Below are 22881 nucleotides of genomic sequence, written 5' to 3' on the forward strand. Positions count from 1 at the left end.
AGGAGCATGCTATCTTTGTAGTGTGGTTGAGATAGGAAGCAGTTTTTCAAGACACAGATCTGTTAGACTGAAGGCAAAGCCATACTTCATCACTAATGTGGTTTAAATGCTCTCCTCCATTTTGCCAATAGGCACAAGGAAGCCACTTTTTGTTCAGACTGCTCAAGGTGACTCTGTAAGAGAGTTTGAGCAAATTTCCATAGTAGCTAACATTTCATCATTAATCCAAATATATTAGAAGTCCCACATTAAAAGATTAAATTTCAGTTGATTAAAAAGAGTAGTCAACACATTCAGCCAACTAAAAATGGGGCCAAAGCCCCACATCAGAGTAGAAACTGAAGTGTCCATCACTTCCACCTTTCTTAGTCCCCAGCTTGGAAAAGATGCATGCTTGTCAGCAAGCCAGAGAACAAGAAAAAGGACAGTAGGGAGTAAGGCAACAGGGAAAGCTACATGTCTAACCTATTTCATAAGACTATAGCCCAACTGCATATTTGGATTAAGGAGGAGAAATTAAAGGGAAGAAATAGTCTCAGTCTTATCTAAAGGGAAACTGGCACAGCATTTCGGTTATCTTTGGTGAATTTTTGAGCAGCCAGGCTCAGGCCCCAAAAAGGAGAGATGGAGCATATCCCCAGTGAAATGCAGAAGTGCCAAGGCAGTTGCAGGTCTCCAAGGAGAGGTGCCCTGTCCCAAGTACCGATTTCGCAGTTCTTGCCCGAGTAGCCGTCGGGGCAGGCACAGCGATACTCATCCGGCTCTGTGTTCATGCAGGTGCCGCCGTTCAGGCACGGGTGGTGATTCCCACAGTAATTCAGATCTGCACAGAGAGAAGGCTCAGTCAGCAGGGAACACAGATCCCACCGTTTCAGTCCCTAGTCAGACACAGATGCCTTTCTGGCTCGAACATCTTTCACCCCCATCATCCCCATATTCCAGAGGCTAGCCTGTGATCTGGTAACTATCCACAGAACAGAGAAGAATGAACAAGAGACAACTGCAGGAGTTAGAAGAGTCAGGACAATTCCAAGCCTTTTGTCTTCAACTTCCTATACTTCTGATGCCTAGGCACCATCTGCCACACAAGAAAGGCACAGAAACACTCGGGTAGTTGCACACTAGCAGAAAAGAAAAGGGGTTAATGAGTTATCAGTTAATCATGCAACTTAACTTATTTTTCCTGTACATTAATGTTAAGTACCTTTGTTACAGAGCAGGCCACCCCAGTTGGTTTCACAATTACACTGCCATGGTTCATTACAGCTCCCATGAGCACAGCCTGGGTAGCGGACACACTCATCACAGAACTGTCCTTGCCAACCATAATGACACCTAAGATGTAAGTTCACATGTTAAAAGTTAGCAACATGATGCTTCATGATCAGCAATACATGTATTTACAACACTACACTTACCGTTCTCAAGAACAAGGCCAACTGTTCAATGTGCAACAGATAACAAAACTTTATCCTGTTTAGAAGGGACACAACTAGTCCTGTTGAACATCCTTACAGGAACTCATCCTGCTCAAATGTGTTACACACAATGGCAACAAACACCACCAAGCACTACACGTTATGAGAACTGGACATGAATTAGTTGTTCTTTCACAAGGAGTCCCATCTTCACATAATCATCTCACACTAGGACAAAACTTGTGATTGATACAGGAAAGCTGAAATTGATTTTCAGGAAGAGACTGCCGACTTACTGCACCCAGCACCACAGTTTTTTTCTGTGAAGAGAGATTTTTAAGATAATAGCCAATTTGCTCTAGAGTGCTACAGCCTTAAAAGACCAGGGCAGCCAGAAAGGCAGCAGTTTTGATAATTTTTTCAAGGCCTGGCTTCTCAAGAAAACCTTTTTTCACGAATTTATTCCATTATATCCTCAGTGTTCTCTACCCAGTGTTCTCATTATGGAAAAAGTACTCTTTGGAGAAAGGAGGAGTGAGAACAGAAACAAAAGTCATTAATAATTCATTTGGTTTAGAGTTCAAATTCCCCACCCCCCCCCCAAGATTTCTTCTGAGACCAGTATCTTTATGTTAATCTGTATCAGAACTTTGCTAAAAGAAGCAGATGTTTATGCTACAGGGAAGTATTAAAATCTGAACTAATGGTGGGGGGTGGGGGGAGAGCATAGGCTAATGATTTTTTAAAACATATTTATATTTCACACATATTTTGAGTACCAAGAAATAGTAAGCCTGCTCTTTTGGGCCAACAAAACAAACATTCTGTCTGTTAAGAGTGCATTTCTTATACAGAATTCAAAAAACATACTAGCAACAAAGAGGTCACACTGCATGAGAGTTGAGCACGTGCACAACAGTGCAGCCCTATTGCCTAGAGGAAAAAAAAGCATTAGAAATGAAACTACATTTTTTTTTGATTTGACACTACCATTCTATTATCCACATGATTTAAATAGTATAAAAGAGCAGACAATAAATTAAGTCATTGGGGGGGCAGTGAGAGAAGACAAGGAAGAGAACTATAAATGAGGAGTCTTGGTTCCTTGTGAATCAATTCCCTTCCACTGTTTCAGTAAGCTGGATCAATTCCCCAGAGGAACAGAACAAGCTGTGCTGGCAGCACAGTATTTAAATCCTTACTGTTTACATTGACAGTAAGGAATCTAGATGCAGAAAGTCTGCAAGACCATTCTTTTCATATGAAGTTATAGAACTAGTTTGAGCTCATGTCCCAGTACCTGCTCCTGCCCTGAAAAGCTCCAAGATCTCCAAGGAGAGCCTCAGCTGAGCACCCAGCCCAGAGGTGTCGACTGCTCCTCTGAGCAGGGCTGGCAGAAGCCTGGAGAACACTCACATTTTAGAAGCCTCTTTCTTTGACTGCAGCAGCAGCAGCAAGAGGAAACAAATACTGCTCTTGCTAAATTTGATCTCTTCCTTCCTCCTCAAGAACAGAAAAATCTTTTCAGAGGATGGTAATAATAAAAAAAAGCATTGCAACTCACTTTACTGGCCCCAACCCAAATCTTCATCCATGCCAAATCTGGCACTACTGCCAGTGATTCACCATGACTATCCCAGCCAGAGCCAACTCCCCACCCACATACAACAAGCATTTTCAAGAGCTGAAAGTCTGCATCACAAAGCAAATAATCACAGTAACTCAATTTATTCTCCATAGCCCATGGATAACAAGTTTCTTTGTTTGACACTGCAGCGGTGCTTTAGAGTGCAAAGAAAAATACAGCCACCTTCTAGAACCTGAAGGTATCTTAAGCACCTACTTGAGTTTGTAGGTATGCTTGATGACATTAAAATTACTTCAGCTGAAAAAAGTTGCTGCTTTTTCATGATATTCAACACAGTCAAAGTTTACTGTTAAAATTACCACCAAGCCTGAGGGAAATACCTTCTAGACCTAAAAGCGGTCCAAAAGAACACAATGTTTACAAGTCAAAAGGTTACTATGTGGTAAACTGATCAGCCTTCAGTTTACAAGGAAGAGTAAATTAGGATTTCCTCTTGAACAGGAAGTCTGGTCGCATCCTACATTAACAGGTGCTAGAGCAGCGTTAATTCCACTTCCTTCTGAAAAGATAATGCTGATATGGATCTCAGCCCACCCTGAGAGCAAGATGGGATCAATAAAGGTAAACCAACACAGAAATGGCTATGTTCTATGTCATTTATGGGTATGGATATGTCATTTATGACAAAAATATCAAGGAAAAAAACAAAGATGAAAATGATTAATGATTCACTATGAGAAGCCCAAATGGTGCAAACACAAATTCAACATCATTTAGGGAAAAAAATCCCAAAAAATTCAAACCAGAATTCCTTTCCAAGTACCAACCTCTTGTGTAAAAGCCAAAAGGAAACTGCCAGTGCAGCTAATAGTGGGCTGAAGTTACTTCTTCCCTGCCCTCCCATCCCAGTCAAGAATCAACTAAATAGCAATTCTAAATTTTTCACATCAGACAAAATAAGAAAGCCAAATATAGAGAATCTATAAGGATTCTCATTGTTCAACAGACAAAGAAAATTCTTATTGGAATCAAGATTCTACTTCCTTTGTCCTTCCCCTCTGCTGACTTCATCAGCTCAAAGTTGTCTTCACAATCCAGCACATACAAAACAAAATCAGACCTGGCTTAATCTTAGCCCTTGCTGGGTTATTAGCAGTACAAAGAAGCTACCATAAATAGATTGTTACAGTTTAGTAACTTCCTGATGGAAGGCTGAAGCACAGGCATCTGCTGCCAGACTGAAGCATCCCTTTGGGTCACAACTAACACAGAGTGTAATAGGGAGAGAAGAACAATTCTTGGTTATCTTGAAACCAACAACTTGGAGAACAGATCTGGTAATTCTACAGGCACACTTCACAGCTTCCATTTTCCTTAGATGAGAGTCTGGGGCAATAAAAAAATGAGAATTCAGACAAAAGGCTAGAGGTGGGGATGGCAGGAGTTAACATTACCAAAATTGTAGACAACCCTTCAATCATCTGATTAGAAAAACTGTAACTGTGCAGAAAAAACACTGCTGTCATTGACAAGCAGAAAAAGCCACAATAATTCAGCTCAGTGGGGCTTCAAACAGCTAAATTAAAGGAGAAAGGACTTTCTACAGTAAATCTCAGTGCATTTAAAGAGGTAAATTTAACATCTGGGAACACTACAAAAGCACTCATCACCACACACAGCTCAAAGTCAGAACTTTGAACACACAGCTCACAGTTACATGTGTACTCAGAGGCAGGGGAAAGTGAGAAAAAAAGCATGAAACAGAACACTTGGGGTTTTTATTTCTCCTGGGGTCATTCAAAAACAAAACTTATCAAGTCTAATATAAGATTTTTCTATAGAAATAGGCTTTCCTTATCTTCTTCTGAAATAAATATAATTAAGGAAAAAGCTGACAGTGGCCTTTGCTTTCCTCTGAGGAAGTTTGTTGTAATTATTTAGTAAGAGCTAAGTTGAAACCGAAAGTTTCCAAATCAGATGGGTCTAACTAGTCCTCCTTGGGCAAAGAGGGGACTACATGACCCTGGAAATGTTGTCCAGACTCCATAAATTTATGTCAAATCCTACAGTGGCAATTACAGAAGTGATGTGGAAAGGTGAAGAGATGTATTCAGATCCTGATGGTCTGTGAACCATGGCCCCTCAGCACCTTGAATAATTAACAACTCCTTATCCAAAAGGAGGATGTCTCTGCCACCACAGCAGAAAGTCAGGGTGCCCTCAATTGTCAACTTAAACTCGGCTCTTTTGTATTATCTTCATACATGGTTTATTCTCCTGTTTCAATATTTGGGAGTCCTGATCCTTCTGTGCAGAAAGATCAACTGAGAAACTTCGTATTTTACATCTCATCCAATGACTAATCTATGCTGGTTAACCTTAAAAAAAAGAGATCTGAATGAGAGAATACCTAAATTAATTCTGTTCTACACCTACTTAAAGAGCTTTGTCAGCACTTCATGCATAAATACACCTGAACCACCAAACTGAAGTCTATTCCTGAAGTCAATGCAGGAATATGGGGCCTAAAAATAAATTTTAAAAAATCTTAGGGAGTATGTAGGCAATGTGGTTTAAACCTTTAAATATCACAGGTTACACCTCACTGATATATTGCTCATCACACAGAGTGAAGAGAACATCATTGTGAGGTATTCATACACCTTTTTATAAGCAGACTTTTTGGAAGGAGCCTCTCCCAATCATGTTTCAAGTGGAAGCTGGGGCCAAAACACTCAATACAGGAAAACAAAGCAAAAACAGTGACATTAAGAGCAGAAGCAAAATGCATCATTCAGGGGTGGGGGAGAAATAGCCCTCTTAAATAGAAAACCACTAAATTTTCTAGTGACGTGAACAGGATGGTGTTGCATAGGCCAGAACAATAGCTTTATATTAGTTATTTACTTAAAATAACCATAAGAAAGTCTGTTTAAACTTTTAGGAGATTACTTGTTGCACAGCAGGCAGCAATATTGTCCAGCTGTTAGATCCTACAATTCTGAGCATCTGGATTCAATGTTAATAAGCAGTACAGTACTCATTCACTAAAACTTGTCACAGAAACACTTTGCGCACTTTCCTACCTTCAAAATAGGCAAGATAATTTTGTGAATAGCAAAGGAAAACATACTCATTAACGAGCTCAAATAATTTAATTACCTGAAAGCTTATTATCTTTTCCTCTCACCCCTAGCATTCTTATCACACCAAAAGACACAAACCTTTCCCTACAAATATTTTTCTCCTCTAATAAAGGAAGTTATTGAAAGCAAACAGTCTCACTCCAGTACTATGTAAAGTTTTGAGAACAAGTTAAAAGAGGGGATGGTTCAAAAGTTTTTAGCCAAAACATTGCTCAGTTAACTTACATAAGTGGCTCTAAGGGTGTGCCTGTATTTGCATTAGTTCACACCAGGAACATGCTTTTTACGTGAACTGCCTGATCATTCCTGTTGATGGTGTGTTAGTTCACATCACAGAGCTGTTTTGGAACAGAGGAATTGGATTCCTCTTAGGTTAAACTAAGGTAAGATCAGACAATGTATGCCAGGAGCACACCCAATGTGCTCCAGCTGCAAACAGGCATTCAGGCCACAAGAACAGCCTAGAGAGTCTAAATTTTAAAGTCCTGAAGTGTTTGGAGTGTGATATTGAGTTCTCTGCACTGCTTTGATCCACTGTTCTAGTTCAGCTGCACTCCCCACACTGCTGTAGACACAAGTTCAAGCACTACATGTTTTTACTTCCTGCACACCCACTCACATCTCTTGGATGCAGATCCACCTTTAGGATATGTTCTATACCCTCCATCCCACTCATGCAGAGCATGCCTCAGCTCCTTGACCAATAAAGAAGCACAACATGAGATTCTTTGTCTAACTTAAGGTGCCTACTTGTGAAAGGCTTGCCAACATTCCCTAAGGGCTCACCACTAGGACATAAAAAACAAAAAACAATAAAAGCACACTGGTTGTACCAACAGGCAAGAGAACTCAACATGATGAAAGATACAGAAATGGTAAGAATTTTACAAGATCTTTGGGACCGGAAGCTGTGATAGGATATCTTACACTAAAGAGGAGACAGGAGATGTCCCATTCATGGTACCAAGTGCATTCCTGCAGGGCCAAACAGCAGCCTCACACTTTTCAGGGATCATGGGCAATCCAGCATTGCTGGAATTTAGCTGGTCAAATGCCAAAGCAGTTAAGCACACTGCCCAAACAAAGTTTTTTTCTAGTTTACTGCTCAGAGCAGCCTATGAGATTTCTCCTAATTCCATTCTGGAAGACCTGTGGAAGATCCACTTTCTCCCAGTTTTTAGAAGTAGGAATTTTATTTCCTTCTTTCTTTCAGTTCTATAGGACCTTTTGCTAGTCCTCTAAAGTCTTTCAGCAACAACCTGTTTTGAAAAGCCTCACCAGATCACTTTATACCCAAGAATTAATTTAAAAGAATCCAGCTGCTGGGGTTTTTTTAATAAAAAGTTTAGACAGAGTTCCCAGTGTTGATGTTAAACATGTTATCCACCCAACCAACACAAACCTCAAGTGAGACATCAGTGATACCGGATAACCTCTGAGAAGTCTAAGATTTTACAAAGACTCTCTAGAACACTTTTTTTTACACCATCAGGTAGTTGTAGCTCATTTTGCAGCTCCAGCTTTTTTGCATCTCTGAAGAAAGTACTGGATAACAGCTGAGCAGGGTGTGGGTCATAAAGTGACAGATGAAGGGAGCAAAACCACTTGACAGACACCCACAGCCTTTGCAGGCACTGTAAGACTGCTGAAGGGGAATACAAGGACTACAAAAGGCCTGGCACTGGACAAAAAGCTTGAGAAAACTTTTTCAATGGGGCAAAGATAAGGTTTATGTTTACACAAAACTAAATAAACATAAAATCATCAAAATTGTAAAACTAAAACTGTCATATATAGTTCTAGAACAAGTTAGTTCAAAGCAGACAAACCTTAATTTATTTTAAAAGTTCCTTTAAAAACAGTACACTTGCTTTGTCCACCTTGCACAGAATTCACATTAGAGTACTGTCGATAATCCCATTTTAATTCATTTCACTTAGTCTGCACATTCTAAAGAAATTTTCGTATCAGTTGTGGAATGTAAGACTGGTATTTCCCAGGACAAAACCTAGCTCTTACCATGGCTGCAGAACCCAAGCTGAGTAGTGTTAGATATTCAACTCCTCTTGTTTTAGACAAGAAACAAACATCCAAAGGCAATGGGAAAAGTAGAAAGACTTCTGAAAATACCACATCCTGGCAGGGCTATGACAATGTAAGCCAGATACGAGGCATATCTGGACCTCAACCAAAGCCATACCACTCTGGATAACAAGGAAGTGAAAGACTGAGCTGTTAAGCCTAGTGACAGTTTATGAGTGGTACCAAACATACCCAGGTCAGCAGTTTTAATCAAGGAAAGAGACTGTCACTGGTGGTTTCTTTACATTCAACTCTGCTCATTTCATGAGGTCATTGAACCCAAGCCAGATATGAGCCATTAGCTCAAACTTCATTCTCCTCTAGACAGCTTAATAGGATTTAACAAAGTACTTTAAATGACGCAAAAACATACAAAAAGTACCATCATCAAGGCTCTACAATGTTGTGTCTTTGATAATCTCTCCTACTTCTTTGGCCTGGTGAAGTCAATAAAAAAAAATTAAAAAAGGCTGTTTAGCCTGCCACTACAGACCAAAGTTTACTGTCTTTTTTTATGCACTATGGGTAAAGACTGGCTTGTTTTCTCTTTAGGATGGTGGCATCTTTTCATCCTTGCAAGACTCAGCTAAGTTGCTTCTGCCTTCCTCAAGGATGTATTTTTTCCATCTTTATTCAGGAAATTTTTATTTTACTGAATTGCCTCCACAATGACAAAAACATGTGACCTAGACACAGCTACACCACAAAATCATTTCCCGCATCAGGTCATTTTGAGATATCATCCCTACTTATTTTCCATTTTGATGGAAACACAGCAGAAGAAATGAAAAAACATCCCAATACTGTAAATTTCTCAAAGAAATGGGTGCATGAACTTGACCAACAGATGATGCACACCCAGAACCAGTGACATAGCCTCTATTAACAGTCTGAGGTCATTTAGCTACTTCTGATTTTAGTGTAGCTTTTAATCCAAGAATGGCTCTAAATTACATTGGAACATAAAAGATGGAGGATAGATGTTTTCTTGAGACCTTGGCTGAAGCCTTGGAGCCTCTGTCTAAGTTACCTCCACATTCACATAAGTTGAAGATGGAAGCCATTTTCCAGCTTTTCTATTTACTAACAGCACTGCAAGTTTTGGCAATTAAGTAGCTTTTGGCACCAGCTGGTTCCCAACCACCTCACACCCATGTTTTTTCTCACATTTTCATTTTCTTTCTGAATTAAAAAAGGACATTGTTTTCACCTGTTAAATTACAGTGGCAGCTGTCCAGAAACCAGGATGAAGGAATCTAGATTAAAATTCAATAGCACCAAACATAGCAGTTTCTTTTAAATAACAGCTTCCTTTGTATCGCTGAAGATAAAGGTCATGTCTGTAAGCCTTGTTTATTTTTAGGCCAGCATCATTTTTCTGCAGAAAGTATTATCCATTTTGGTTAAAAGCAACATTTCCAATATAGTCTAATAACTATGACAAAATACAATTTAAAGACACAATTTAAAGCTTGTGTGTGAATGCATTCAAGCTACCAAATCACCATTAAAGAGATGCTAAGAACTTTCTGCAATATTACAAAGAGTGGCCACACAGAGAAAAGCCACTGTTCTCCTTCAGCTTGCTGATCACAGATCTGACTTGAGCAGCCAGCCATCAAGAAATGAGGTAAACTGCACACATTCCACGATTCCTTCCCTCAGTACTTTCTTTCAGGTGAGAGAATCACCCACCACAATAGTGAGACGACAGAGTGAGATACCTGGACAGAGTTCTTCAGTAGACTCAGGGTTATTTTTGTGGGTTCAGTTTAGCTGGGTGGGTTGCAAGGGAACACCTGGATTTACAACCCCAGATGCGTCTTCCCATCAGCTCCAGGCTGCAAGGAAAGGCTTTGCCATGTGAGATCACCTATTGACAGCCACCTTGAAAAAGGTAACAGCACCCAGCCCCTCAGCTTGAAAGGCTTTATATTCTCTTCTTGACACCTCCCTCCCCCTCTCCAGGTTCTGCCTTCTCAGATACAGCTGATATCACAGAGAAATGGAAGTTAAAAAGGAAACTGCACCAAACCCTCTCACCCACCCACCACCATCCAAAAAAAAACCCAATGAAAGGTACTGCTTTGTATTCATTTAAATCTGTTTCTTTTGCATATTTAGTCAAAGACTTCTTGCATTCAAAAAGCAAATATTCACAGGCTCCTAGGATTCTACTTTGACACCTACAGGACACCAGAAACCTTTACATGAATCAAAATTCATGAAAATAGGCTCTGAAGGGGAACAAATGCTATGTCACGGAAGGTATAGGTTGGATATTAGGAAAACATTTTTCACCAAAAGAATAATAAAGTACTGGAATGCTCTTCCCAGAGAGGTGGTAGAATCACCATCTCTGGATGTGTTTAAAAAAAGTCTGGACATAGCACTTGGTGCTATAGTCTAGATTCTGAGTTGAGGTGTGAGGGCATAGGTTGGACTCGATCTTAGAGGTCTCTTCTAACCTCATTCTGTGATTCTGTGAAATGCATTCTTGGAAGGCTGAAGGGAAGGAGTGTTTCTTCAGGCAGAAATGATACAGGCCCAGCTCTCAACCACAATCTCTACTTGTAACAAAAAAATGCCCATCAGCAGTAGGAGAACCCTATACTTGAAATCACAAGGAAGATACTTAGTGATATGGAAAAAAAAAATCACAAATAACTTTACCTATAAATATTCTTACACAAAAAAGAAGCCATCATTTAAGTATCTTCCTTGAGAAAAAAAAAAGTAAAGGCATTTTTATAGCCTGAGAAGTGAAACCACATAGAAATTGAAGTGCTGTACTTGAAATTTACAGTTCTCAGTCAGACCAGAGGGCTACAACATAACAAACCCTCCAAGAAGTCAGCAGCATCTGATGGAAGTTTCAGGGCAGTAAGAAACCACTTTGTGCTGCAATGATTTAAGGTTTGCTTTGTTACCTGCCATCCCCCAATGTTAAAAACACGAGGCTCTGCAGCAGGATGGGACTTGTCCGCACATCACCTACCACAGCTCATGAACTGGCATCTCAACCCCAGCTAAGCTGGACTATCTGCATCCCACTCTTCTGCAGAGGCTGCAGTAGTCCGAAAGATGAAGCCAAATTGCCTTAAACTGTCACAGCTTGTCACAAAGTGGTATTTGTCAGCTCTCAGGGGTTCTGGCAGCCACAGCTCAATTTCACATCATTCCAATCAAGCAGATTCAACACAACTCAATAAGGAAGCACCATGTGAATCCACCCTTACAATGGTACATACCACTCTGACCACAAATAAACTCAATTTACACAGGATCCCAAATTCACAAGTAGACCTGTCCCATTTCTTCAACAGTCAGTGTAAAAATAACACCCATTTCCCCTTGACCTACTACATTGAATGCCTGAACCTTTACAGGAAAACAATCAACTGCCCTTGCTATCACAGTCTACTTAAGCTGCATCACAAAGTTAAGGGAACATTTTGCTCTCTTCTCTCATATTTAGGGACCCAAAAATTTACCTGGGGTAGAAAGTTTAGGCTGGGGCTGCTGCTGTACCTCTATTATTACCAAAACCCTTTTGTTCTTGGAACAGCAACATTTACTGTATTTTGGTGATCAAAATGGATATTAAGCGCTCTAGGAGTGTGAGCATTTCCTCATCTAACAGTCCAAAGAGCAAGCTTTCCAACTGAAACAAATACATAGAGATTAAAACTCCTAAAGATTTTGAAAATAAAAACAAAAATATTGATTTTCTCATTCAATAAAGGCACAGTTTTGAACTACATGAAGCAAATCTGTTTAGTCCTATATAGGCAAAAAATAGCATAGCAGCACATCAGTTCAGAGTATATGCAGTTCTTACACATATGACATCTGCTTCAAATCCATTTCCATCCATGTTCTTGTACAGAATTTTTCCATTTTAAAGTAGACTTATTGGAAAGTAGCAACACACAATGAGGATACTTGAGAGATCAGTGCTCCCCTCCCAAAAAAAAAAAAAAAAAAGATACTCAAGCATGCAGACTTACTTGCATTCCCCAGGTACACTGCAGCCCCCATGGAGCAAATTACATCCTTGTTTACACACAGCTGTAGACACAAAAAGATTTGGGCATCAGTCTGGGCAGGCAGGTATCCATTAGTGCAGCAGCGATCTGGAGCTCTTCAGGCAGGGCTCCTGTCATTTAGCCTGTCTGTTATGTGTGCAAAGCAGACTGCCTTCTGCCATGTTCCAATAGTTGTTCCTTCCAGACAGGGTTTTCACAGAACATAGCACCATTACAGCCAAAAAGCTTTGCAGCAAGAGTGTCAACACTGAAACTTTTACGAAATACAGTTGTTTTTAAAACCTGGTGTAAGACTGGTATTATGCTGGAAATCCCAAACTTTAAGTGATACATGACCTTGAGTAAGCTGTAAAAACAGTCCTTCCCATCATTAACAAGCTTTTTACTGAAAAGGAACAGAAAACAAAACCAAAAGCCCTCAGCAGAAAGAAGAGTATGTAAAATAATTTTAGCACTAATTACTGAAGGAAAAATGCAGAGAGATTTGATTGAGCAGTACATTAAAAGACACAACTACACTTGAATTTCTGTTCCCATTAAGAACTATCAAAAATCTTTCAGCTTTGCACACTTTACACTTAAAACTGTTTCATTTGCAGAAACTGTGTTATGGGTGCATTTTTACAGGATTGAAGTCCACTGTGTAAGTGATATCACGCCAATAAAATCTTACATTAACAGATGTAATGCATCATTTTGCTTTGAAGGAACACCACCATTGAATGAAGTCAATTAGTAAAAGGATGTTTCCCTGAATACTAGATTTGTCTAGGTATGTTCACAGCACACACCAGAAGCAACACTGTATCCTGTGCTCCACTTTTCACTGAGGGTCTTTAAGATTTGTATTGAAAGGACAAAGCCTGTAAGTTCTAAAATTAATATACTACAGCACCAACACCATAGAAATACCTACTGCAGTTTACACCTATTCTACATACACCAGAGCTAATCCAAGACAAAGGAAACATACTACCTTGTTTGCATTCTTCTCCCATCCAACCTTCCATGCAGGCTTTGTTTCCATTTTGATCACATGTGTAGTGACCAACAAAGTCATCTCGAGGGCCACAGAACTTGTTGCACAGAGCACTGTAGTAATTTTCATCACATTTCACTCTTATTTGCACTTCAAAGTGGGCAACAGGACCATTTATTTGTAGGGTCTTCCATCGATCTTCTGGGTTGATCATGCCAGCATGTGCCACTCGCTCTATTAACAAGTTTTCACCTTTTTGGAAAGAAAGGTAAATTCAACAGAGGGTTAAGTCTGACAGCACACAAGCACATACGGAATCCAATCAGAAGTACTCAACTGGTTAAGGGAAAACCAAGTAAAGAAAATGTTAACATGATAAAGATCTACTGTATAACTGAATTTTCCTTTGCCTTGCAAAGTTCATTACAGGAAGGCCAATTTAAAAAAGTGTCCCAAAGGAAATATTAAAAAACCCTGGAACATAATCCATAGGAAATAGCTTATTTTTCAAGGCAGCCAAACATACCACACCCACATGCTGACAACTAGCAGCTTTATCTTGATCTGAGGCTCTTCTTGCCTCCTTTTTGTTCTTATAAAATTGCAAGATCTGCATAATTTCATAGCTGAGATAAAGTTCTCTGCTGCGAATTTAATTTAAAAAATAAACCAAAATACAATATATTCAATTTGCTGCAAAATTACTGAGCGATAGTGAATGCTACTGTAAGCTTGCATTATGTATATAAACTAGCTTGCTTCCATTTTATTATTCACCCTAAAATAAAAGCAAAACATCTTTAAGAAATGTTTCATAGAGCACTACACAGCTAGTGTTTGACATTTTGAGAAGAAATAAACAAGTGAACCCGTTATCAAGGGCCATTCTCAGCTCTGCATCCTCCTTATCCTCACCCCCAGTGGAACTCCTGATAATTGTGATCCCTGTTGCAGCACACTCTGTGAGCATCCTGCCTTGTCCCCATGGAAAGCAGCAGCTCTGCTACTGCCAGGCTACACTCACCGAGGCCAAACCTGCACAAAGAATTACACATCCCAGGGGAAAAAAGGATTCTAGGCTGAAACATTATAGAAACTGCCAACACTAAATATTTCCATTTACATAAATATCCATTTTGCATCTTTATCCCTGTAATTCTTTGTATAGAAGCTTAAGTACCAGGAGGTGAGAAAATTATAGCCAGTACAATGAAATTATACAATTACTTCAGCATATATTGAGAATAAGCAAAGCTCAGTGGGGGCAGGGATAAGGGCAGACAGTGAGCAATCCCAGTGGCAGGAGTTTTCTAATGGGTTCACCATTCAAATCTGGTACCATCCTGCTGCACAGCTTTTCTAGGTGACTGCAAGCTGCATCTGGAACTACAAACACTATTCAAGAATGAGAAAAACATATTAATTTCATATACTTTTATGAAATAGCTACAATATTGCCAGGTCAGAGCTTCAGCATCCATATTCTTTAAATAAAGATTCTGTAAAGTACATGTTAAAAGAAATGAATGACCAAAAACTTGCACACAGCAAGAGGCAGAGATGATAGTGAGATAAAGCCTGAAGTTCAAATTATTAATAATATAGAACAAGCCAAGCTGGTAGCAAGCAATACTAAGCTACCACCTTTAGCAAACCCATTTTACCTACCCAGTTGCCTTCTAGAACTCATTAACCTCAATGTTTAGAAAACAAAACCCAAGGAGTGACTGTTTCTCAACCAGAACGTTATTGACAGTTTAGAGGAATCCTGTGCATTTCTTAGCAAAGTGTTTTCGGCTGCTCCAATATTAAGAGAAAAGAATAGTTACAGAAGTATCGGGTTCGCCAAAGTATCATACTCTCTTGGCATCTTTTCCCAAGCTTCCTTCTATAAAAATGTTTCCTCTTGAAATTAAAAAAATACTGAACTTAAAAAGAATCCCTTTTAACTAAGCACTGAAATGTACTTCAGTTTTTAAGATTTCACAGTATCTCTCTCTTCATTATTAAAAGTGGTACTGCCATGTATAAGCTGTAAGTCATGCTTGCTTGGACTAGACTGCATAAAACATTTTATGGCTGGCCAAGACACACAGAAGCCTATCCCTCCTCTTTAACTCTCATTCCATAAGCTGGAATAAATATAAGAACTCTCATATCCTCTCATGCATAAGCTGCTCTGTCATCCAGCAGCATATGCAAGATTAAAATGCAGACAGCCTTTTCTTTTTTGACCAACAGAATATCACACCAGTCACCACTGAAAGTTTAATGATTAGATAGAATCACAGAATTTTTTAGGTTGGAAAAGACCTTTAAGGTCATCAAAGCCCAACCATTAACCCAGCACTGCCAAGGCCACCACTAAACAAGGTCCCCAAGTGCCACATCTACACATCTTTCAAATACCCCCAGGGATGGTGACACTACCACTTCCCTGGGCAGATCTCAGCATCCTTTAATAATCTTATTTTCCTGCATTGACTATTGAAAAGCTATTAAGGAAAACATGCTGAATCACTGGATGGTCAAGGAAAATTGAACAAATAGCAAATATACATTACAGAGCTCCTTTCCTGCTACAAAAGTAACATAGGCTCCTTATAAACAGCTACAGCAGCCACTGCTGTGAAAGTGTTTCCTCAAAGTACATCAGATGGACTGAAGAACAGGTCCTGAGATTAAAGCAGTAGCTCATATAATAAAATTCTTATCAGGCATCTTCAGGCTAATGGAGATTCATCAGATCCAGTTAAATGGAACAAGCATTACAGCTACTGCAAATATACCTATGCAGAACAGACCTCTTGATACCGGGGGTCAAGAACAGGGGAAATAACCCAAGAGTGCTCTTTTTATCTTTTTGAACACTCAAACTTTATCTTCACAAGCTCCTCTAAAAAGGAATGTATTCAGAGTCTTAAGGGTTTTTCCTCAAGCTTGTATCAGTATAAGTAGGGTTTAACAGCCTAAATAAGCAAGCCAAATAATTTACCCTGAGCCACAAAAGGCATGAGGGAAGCAGCTCCAAGCCATTTCATTTCTAATACTAAATTCTTAAGTACCACAGTAAGTATAAGAGCTCTGTTTAACTTCAAATTAACACTGATCCTAGGCAGAAGGTGCATCTTCCAGCAAGATCTGTAAACACAGGGAGGAACGTGTTTGTCAAGGTTTCTCCTTCCTCCCCCACAATACCAGTGTGTCTGAAGAGATTCAGCCTCTCTCACCTAACTGTTTTGATGAGACAAGTTTGCTCCCTGCATCTGACTTTGCCATAGAAGTTCACCTTAGCAGTTCACACTTACTACTTTTAGCCCTCAGTAAAGGCATAACCGAATTTCTCTGGTTATTGGTCAAAAAAGCATCATTCATTACTCAAACTTACATGCACACAAAAAGCCCCCAAGCAATTTCCTTGATTAACAGGTTTTCTACAGGTCTCTCTAGAAAAGCAGATAGTGGTACAGATGCTTGCATAAAAGGAGATGATGCCTAAAAGGTAGTTCTTTAATTAATGTTCCCAGAGCATCTGATTTTTGGAAGAGAAAGCCTTATCTGAACAGTATTTAACTGCAGTAGACAAATAAGAACACTGCCCATCAGCAATTCTTTGCAGAGGTCAGACATTCCCAACAAGTCAACAGGGCTGCACAAATTCAAAGATGTTGGCTGGTGATGCTGGTAGTTGTTTGTAAGGGAACACAGTGGCATCACAAATTTCAAACCCAAAAGAGCAGGAGGTGTCCATCTCAGGAAGCACATTCTCTTCAGCATGTTTTTGAGCACAATGGACAGATGAGTCTCCTACAGATTAATGGGAAGGAGCAAAGCAACCACTGCATGCCTGCAGCAGACAAAGTCAAATGGAAAGTTACTTCACACATGAAGATGCCAGCTTGCTTTGTCAAGGCAGGGCTGGGTTGGGCATGGCCAAGACCTCTGCTGAAATCTGCCAAGTGACTTACCTGGAAAGTGGAACTGCTGCGCCAGATGACAGCGAGCAGGCCCTTTGCAGTGACTTTGTATCTAAGCCAGTTTCCTGTCCCCCTCTTCCACCCTCCCAAAGCAAACAAGTGGTAACAGTATACTGCCACAAGCTTACCCCAGAGCCAACCCTGCTGCACACAGGAGGAGAAAAACACACGTTCAGGAATTGGGGGTGAAAGACCCTCTAAGAATTTGTACAGGGGAAACATTTGCTGTGGCAAACTTGCTCTTGAGATGGTACTTCACAGGTCAGCTCTGAGTCCCCCTGCCTTCACTGAGTGCAAGAAGAATGAAGGATGCTTAGACACAGGGAGGGAACAATGACATGCTCTAGGACCTTCAAGTTGTTTGCTGGAAGCCTCTCTTTCTAGGTTTTCGGGGAGGTGTTTTCTTTGCTTGTTGTCTTGTTTGGGTTTTGTTGTTTATTTCTGTTGTTGCTGTTGTTTTGGTTTTTAATACCCACTTTAGAGTCCAAGCTGGAACACAGACCCTACTTTTAACTTTCAGGCTTACTCATCCACATTAAAGGAAAGCAAAACCTGACTCTAGAACTAATTAATCAGCTTATAAACAGACTCTGGCAATTACTTTGATTAATTTATCTTACAGTAGCAACAGAAGATACATGTAACCTGATCCCCAGAGCAGCACAGCGCTCAGGATTGACAGGGAGTTAAGCTTTCTACAGACATTCACTTCACCCCTCCAGGACTAGATATGGTCTTTTCTCTGGAGGAGCTGCTATATTCCCTTTCCTCTTCTCTAGCACATGGATTTTTACTGATCTGTGCCTATTTGGAAGTTGAGTGGTGCTTGCAAAAATACATCTTTGAATTGAAGCACCTTTGTGTCTCGACAGATTCACAAGGCAAAACCTACTGGAGGACTCACTGCAAAGCTCCCTCCAAAAAGGGAAAACCTTCAGCATTAAGGAACTCTTCCTAGGAGTCCTATATGCAAATCTAAATTGAAGCACAGCAAAGCAACACATCTCTATAACAGAATCAGAAAACTGACTACAGAAACATTTAACCAAGACAAGCACTTAGTCTTTTGCCAAATTACAGGCCAAGAAAGCCTTTCTAAATTCACCTGACAAGCCTTCAAGCTTTCAGCTGCAATACAACTTTGCAGTACGTTTCTCTGGCAGCCTAAATTAAAGGGAAGTTCACTTTCCATCAGCAGTTTCTCATAGAGCTAAACTGTAATCTGACACTTATATACACTCCCATAGTTCACAGAAATGGTTAATCTGAGGAGATGGCACACTGGGCCTCCAGAAAACACTCTATATCCTGTTGGCCTCAAGTTCAGGGGAAAAAAAAAAAAGGAATGCAAGTAAAGAGATTTGTTAGAGCTTGTTAAACAAAAAAAACATAACAAAGACCTAACACAAGCCTGAGATGACTGTCCTCTAATCAGGTGTATTCAAAAGGAATCTGGGGATTAAAGCTACAGATTTGCAAGAGGATTCAGCAAATTCTAAGAAATAAACAGAAAGTTACAATACTATTATTTATTACTAAGCTAATTTAAAAATGAAATCCAGCACTTGAATGCATACAGATGATTTACAGAATAGACTGTCTCTTCATGTTCAGTCCTTCCTACAACATCTCATGAGTTGATTTGCCTTCTGTAACAAGAACATGAATATTCTAATATTTGCTGTACTAGATAAATTATTCCCAAGCTGGAAACCATTTAAATTAATTAACATCACATAGTATATTTATAACAAAGCATTCAAGAGGATTCTTCCCATCTGTTACTGTGTAGGATATCTAAACTTATTCAAGATTTGGGCTTACTCTGCTCTCTCAATGAGATCTCATTTTGAATACCACACCCAGCTTTAGGAAGTGCCATTCAAGAAGGCTGTGAACAAACTCAACTCAAGGGTTGCAGAAACATTAATCAGAGATATAAAAAAAAACATAGCCAACAGAAAAAGGCTAAAGGAGCTGTTAAACAAGACAAGCTTAACTCTAACAGAAGAAGAGTTCAGGTAGCAGTTAAACTAAAAACTCATCATTACTGACACAGAATCTGATGACGATTTGGGACATATATAACCTCTTCACTATCTTACTGTTCAAACACTTACCTTCCCCCTATATTGACCCCAACTGAAATGAAAGTCCATCAATAACCACAATGCAAGTCTGAGGTTCATTTTTCTCTTGTAGCCAGAAGCATTGGTTATTTTAAGACATATTTGTAAACCATTTACAAAGAGTAGGTTCAAGCTGGAATCTTGCTTTAGCAACATTTTGGCAATCAGCACCTTGATATGACTTTGAAGTATTTATAAAATAATCTTGCTTTCACTTCAGATCAATAACCCTGCCTTGACAGGTAGTATTAGCATTCACAGACTGAAAATGCAAGGTAGCCACCAGTACTTGAGGAGAACCAGAGAAGGGATCATACCATGATTTAGAACAACTCAAACGAAAACATGAAGTACGCTTTCCTTATGGTGAGCAAGAATGTTTAATTGCTCACATGATCATGGACATTATTGCATAGCGTGATCACAAGCAGACTGAGGAGAATTTGAAGTGCAACTCTACAGATTATCTTCCTTTTTCTAAAAAAATAAAGGGCCTAGCATGATTTTAGAGATAATTATCAAGAGTCATTGTAATTACACCCTTTCATTACAACTGTCCATTCTTTTTCCTACACAGCAATGATTTTTCACAGCTCCTAACCCAACGCTCACTGTTTGGATTTGTACACGCCCTTTACTTGGACAACAGCTTTGCCTACAGCTGATCTGGAGGGATGGCTGATTGCAGTAGGATACAATTTTCCCCCCTCCCCAATTTGCACACATACAGCACAGAATAAGTACAAACAACAAGCTTTACATAAATACTCACCAGCTTTTGTATCATTATCCCAATCCCATGCTTCTAATATTAATGTGAATGATCTCTGAAAAAAAAAACCAAACAATACACCAATTAGACAATAATAAAAAACTGTTATAACCAGACAAACCAATTTGAAATAAGCAGATATTACTGCTACAAGAAAGCCAGCCAAAAGCAGTAGCAAATTTCACTTCTCTGTTGTCGTGTGAAAGCCCTTGAAAGCATCTTCTCAAAAGCATGAAATATAACAGCATTAAAAATTGTGGGACAAGCCATGCTACCAGCAAAACAAAAACATTCCATGCACACACACACACACATTGAGGACTGAATTATTATTACTCTCCTCCCACTGCATCTAATTCTCAGCTTTGCTTAGCCACAGAAATCATTTTCAGAAGCAGCCCTAAAAGGTTTAAATGAAATGAGGTTCTGAACCTTGGGAAACAGCTGGGATATTTAAGACTTAAACAACTGAACCACCTCCCCTAAAATGGAATGACAGCCATCCTTTAAAAAGCACATGAAAGATAAGTCTGTACCAGACTTCTGTTTTACAGAAAAACATATCTAAAGAAGAAATACACAATTCACCCTGCATCTATGAAAAGTTTAGACTTCTTTCTCATGAAAGGGTAGTATAAAAAAAAGATCTACAAAAGACACAGCAGAAACAATTATTACAGTAAGCACACCTCGCACGGTACTTTTCCCTGAGGAAAGAAAAACCCCATGATTTCAGATAGTTCCTAAATGATTTAGAAAAAACATAAAGCCTTTACTTCACTACACCAAGGCTTCAGGCACTTTCCTTGGTTTATGATCAAATATGTAGGACATATGTTAATATTCAAACACTAAACTTATTTAGAAAAAAGTTATGCATACAGTTAATTTTTAACTGCTTTGAGATGAACAAGAATAGCTGTCAAACCATTCAGCTTTGATAGTTTCCAAGTGCCACAAGTAACACTGAGATCCTCACATACATTCAAAATCAAGGAAAAACCATCAAGAACAGAAAGGAGTTATTGCACCACTACCCTAAAATCCTCCTCTACACATTTTCCTGCAGAGCCAAGCCCTGATGTGTGCACAGTTCACAGCCTAATGATCTATAAATCCACATGGGTATGGGGACATCCAGCCAAGAAATTGCAAGGACCCTCTTTGGAAGAGGATTATGTAAGAATTCAGGCATCTTTCACAGGGTCATTAGGACTATTTTACTGTTACATCAAGAGATGTTTGTTTTTATATTGAGATAGCTCCTTATGTACCTTTCACATCCCTCAACTCCACACCAGGGAGGGTTGACCATAACACTGAAACCTTCCCATTTTAGAACAGCACTGACAATAGGATCAGTGCAGCACTCCAAGCAGGGCTCTCTGTTTGAGGTCTTCCATGACTACAGCAGAATCATCCTACTCAGAAATGCACTTGAGTGCTTGTTTTCCTACTGCTCAGTTATACTAACATACACACCACAATTCAGCCTTGGAAAATAAGTCTTTCTACTCTGTTTTCAGCTTCAGACGTGTACTAGGGAAGATGATTTTACATCACTGAAAGAGAAACAGGTTTAGTGGTGACTATTTAGATTAGACTAAAAAAAGGAAGGGAAAAGGGAGCTTGGCAGTGACCATACTGGACAGACATAGTTGAGTTTGTACTGCTCTTGGAAATGGACAACTGAGAGAGACAGTTGAGAAAGCAAAGGGCTCTACCTCTGAGGCATGACAGCACAGCTCAATTTCACCCAATTATTAAAGACAAACATCAGCAGAGCATTTTAGTAGCTTCACCCTCCAACTCCCTGCACTCCCCAGTCTCAGCACTTAGGGAAGCAGATAGGAAGAGGGGTTGCAGGTAGTGTTTTCAGAGTACAGTAGAATCCTACCTGCTACCTGAAAAAAACACCATACATTGAATAGCTGAATATATAATATTCAGCTATTATATATATAATACTGCCCTAACATCATCTTATGGCAACAGCATGTCTCCTTATTTTGTATCAAAATTATGAACTAATGCAGGCAGAATTCTGCCAATCAATGCAAAGTCCGAAGTTATCCACATCTTCCACTTTTAACTACTTACCTTCTAACACATCCCTTAGTTTTCCTGTGTTCCATTGGTTTGGATTAGAAGTATAGACCAGTGTTCAAGTGCTTCCAGATGCCATTTACTTATGTAAGGGCTGGTCTTTCCTACTGCAAATTGGCTGCTGCATCTGACTGCCCACAAAAAGCAGCAAAAAATTTAAGATGGGAACAGACCAGTCATCTATGCTTTCCCATCATACCATTTGAAAGCAGATTCGTATCCGTGCTCAGGATGCTAAGGAATTTTCATGGGTAAAGAGTTGCATGCAATGCACTGTTCCAGCATGATCATGCTGGACAGTGTGAATGAGGATAAATATGCATTCTATCCATTTTAAGATGCTTAAAACAAGAAATCACACAGCCCTGGTGGCAAACCTCGTGGTCTAAGTTGGCACAGTCTCTGGAGCAGAAAATATTACTTTATGATCCTATAAAAACTTAATAGCACATTATGAGCAGCTATGACTCTGGTGCAGAGCTGCTCCTCCAAAGTTGGAGGAGCCCACACAGTCGTGCTGCCTCCTCGCGGCTTTGCAAGCCCCAGGTACCACAGGCCTGGTCTCCAGAATTTGCTTTGGCCATCCTCCCACTAGTCAAGAACCACAGCCCACCTGTAATGAGTTTAAAGAACCC

At 39.6% G+C, this 22881-nt stretch overlaps 1 protein-coding gene across 1 annotated transcript in view; it reads right to left on the bottom strand.

Annotated features, from left to right (window-relative positions):
- JAG2 (jagged canonical Notch ligand 2) overlaps positions 1-22881 on the bottom strand; it is a 68956-nt gene that overhangs the window by 22882 nt on the left and 23193 nt on the right. The window contains exons 3-7 of the mRNA XM_041476347.1: positions 20141-20195; positions 13260-13514; positions 12245-12305; positions 1205-1335; positions 704-823 (exon numbers count right to left, since the gene is read on the bottom strand). Coding sequence (XP_041332281.1) covers positions 704-823; positions 1205-1335; positions 12245-12305; positions 13260-13514; positions 20141-20195 — 622 coding nt within the window. The remainder of the gene's footprint in view (positions 1-703; positions 824-1204; positions 1336-12244; positions 12306-13259; positions 13515-20140; positions 20196-22881) is intronic.

The sequence above is a fragment of the Pyrgilauda ruficollis genome, unplaced genomic scaffold, assembly GCF_017590135.1.
Source record: "Pyrgilauda ruficollis isolate IOZ18807 unplaced genomic scaffold, ASM1759013v1 scaffold38, whole genome shotgun sequence".
In the NCBI taxonomy this organism is placed as follows: domain Eukaryota; kingdom Metazoa; phylum Chordata; class Aves; order Passeriformes; family Passeridae; genus Pyrgilauda; species Pyrgilauda ruficollis.